The 1,883-nt window shown below is 42.2% G+C and overlaps 1 protein-coding gene across 1 annotated transcript; it reads right to left on the bottom strand.

Annotated features, from left to right (window-relative positions):
• Positions 1-627: 627 nt before the first annotated feature.
• LOC144558651 (glutaredoxin-C9-like) lies at positions 628-1,160 on the bottom strand. Its single transcript, XM_078307500.1, has one exon. The coding sequence runs from the start codon at positions 1,158-1,160 to the stop codon at positions 822-824; it is 339 nt and encodes a 112-aa protein (XP_078163626.1). The 3' UTR covers positions 628-821.
• Between the last annotated feature and the right edge of the window lie 723 nt (positions 1,161-1,883).

The following is a 1,883-nucleotide window of genomic DNA, read 5'->3' on the forward strand; positions in this document are numbered from 1 at the left end:
AAATTAAAGATTAAAGATCCTTTAAAAGCTAGTTAATCAATGCACAGTCAAAGTCTGTCATTGGTAATTAATAAAGTACTATAGTATACAATATAAAATATAAACGTCAAATCAAAGCACAGTAACTAGCAAAGTAGATTCAAAACAGTGAACACATCAGTCAGAAGTCAACAAGCCAGAGATTATGCATGTTTCCTTAACACAAACAATTCTATAAATAATAGATTGATGTGCGCACGTCTCTGCCAAGGAGCTTATATATGAACTTAATTATATTATTGATCAGTTATTCAGTTATGAAGTTTAAACATAGGTAATTGCCGCATTTACATTAATTAGAGCTCAGGAAAGACACATTCATATAATAAAAATAATTATAGGTGTTGCAATATCTTTTTCTTGAGAGGCAAACAATTGAGGCGCAGTGGGAACTATATGGAAACTAAATTGAAAGGAAAAAAAAAACAAATAAGACAATTCTCTGTGAGTAATTTGTTTTTGTTAGTAATAGTTGCTTCTCATTATATTTTTTTTGAAGTCTAGTACACGATAAAAACATAATGTAATTAAAGTTGAAACATTCAAAGCAAAATGTTATCTAAAGTTCACATTTTGTGATCACCCCAGTGCTCCATTACAGCATAGGAAAAAAAACGGCTAGTACCTTGCTACCTCTAATTCCTTGTTCCAAATTTGTTAGAACTATTACCCCACAACACTATATACAAAACACCACGATTGATATGAAATCTAAACAAGTTATGATCACCTTGCAGAGCCATGCAAGACTGCAACCACATACTACTAAAAACTTGGGAAGTCTAAAGCCAGAGAGCACCAGCTTGCTTGAGCAATGGCACCAGAGACCCGTTGATGTGGCACGCCATAACTTTATCCACCCCACCGAGCAGTTTGCCTCCAATGAACACCACCGGTACGACTCCATGAGGTCCTGACATGACTGGAGAGGCTGATAGGAGTTGTGAGAGCACCGCCTGGATCTCACGGCCCCCACGCTCCTGGTCCAGCTCATACACTGTTGGCCCCACACCGAGGCCGAGGAGGAGCTGCTTGACCACGTGGCACATGCAACAGCCACTCACGCTGAAGACAACTACAGCATTGTTGCTCGCCATGCGGGCAACCCTCTCGTATGCCATTATCAATTCCTCTCTGTCCTCTTCTACCATCCTCATCTTCGGCTGTTTCTAAAAGACTCTAGAGCGTAGCTAGATAGAAGAAGAAGATACAATTGTACAAAGAGACTCTACAAGGAAGAAATTTATAGTGATCGAGTATATTAATTGTTTAGGGTTAAGGGACAACGGGGTCACGGGGATAATATATAAAGGGAAGAGGAGAGGGAATGGGAGGAGAAGTGGGGGACGGAGGTCAAAAGGGAAAAATGGGGGGAAGGTGTAGCTTTTGGCAGGGCTGGGAGCAGTAGAGTTGTGCAGGATCGAACCCGGCAATCTCTGAGCGACCCTAAACCCTTATACGTGAGAGAGAGAATAAGTGAGTCGGATACTATTCTTGTGTTCTCTGGAATGCTAGCTCCAAGGCAAGAGTATTATCTAATTAATTAACGAAACATCAAAGTTTGCGCTGTTAAATCCTGGCGAATGAAGGAAGGAAAACGAAATGATTGTAGAAGAATTGCAGAGGAGTATAGGAGGGGAAAGAAGAGGAGTACGGGGTACGGAGGGGGTTGAGAAAACGGGAGAGGAGACAACGGGGAGATGGGGAATAGGGAACGGCCGTCACGCGCGAGCGACAGACAGACAGACCGACAGCATAACGTCCTACGCGCCGCCGTTTCACCTTTTACCCACCTTTCCCTCGCCCTTCCTCAATCCCAGTCTGTTCCTCTGTAGTAATGCACC

Source organism: Carex rostrata, chromosome 8, assembly GCF_964058835.1.
Source record: "Carex rostrata chromosome 8, lpCarRost1.2, whole genome shotgun sequence".
Taxonomy (NCBI): Eukaryota; Viridiplantae; Streptophyta; class Magnoliopsida; order Poales; family Cyperaceae; genus Carex; species Carex rostrata.

Coding starts and splice junctions, on each gene's coding strand:
- LOC144558651 (XM_078307500.1), bottom strand. CDS start 1,160: ATGGCATACGAGAGGGTTGCCCGCATGGCGAGCAACAATGCTGTAGTT.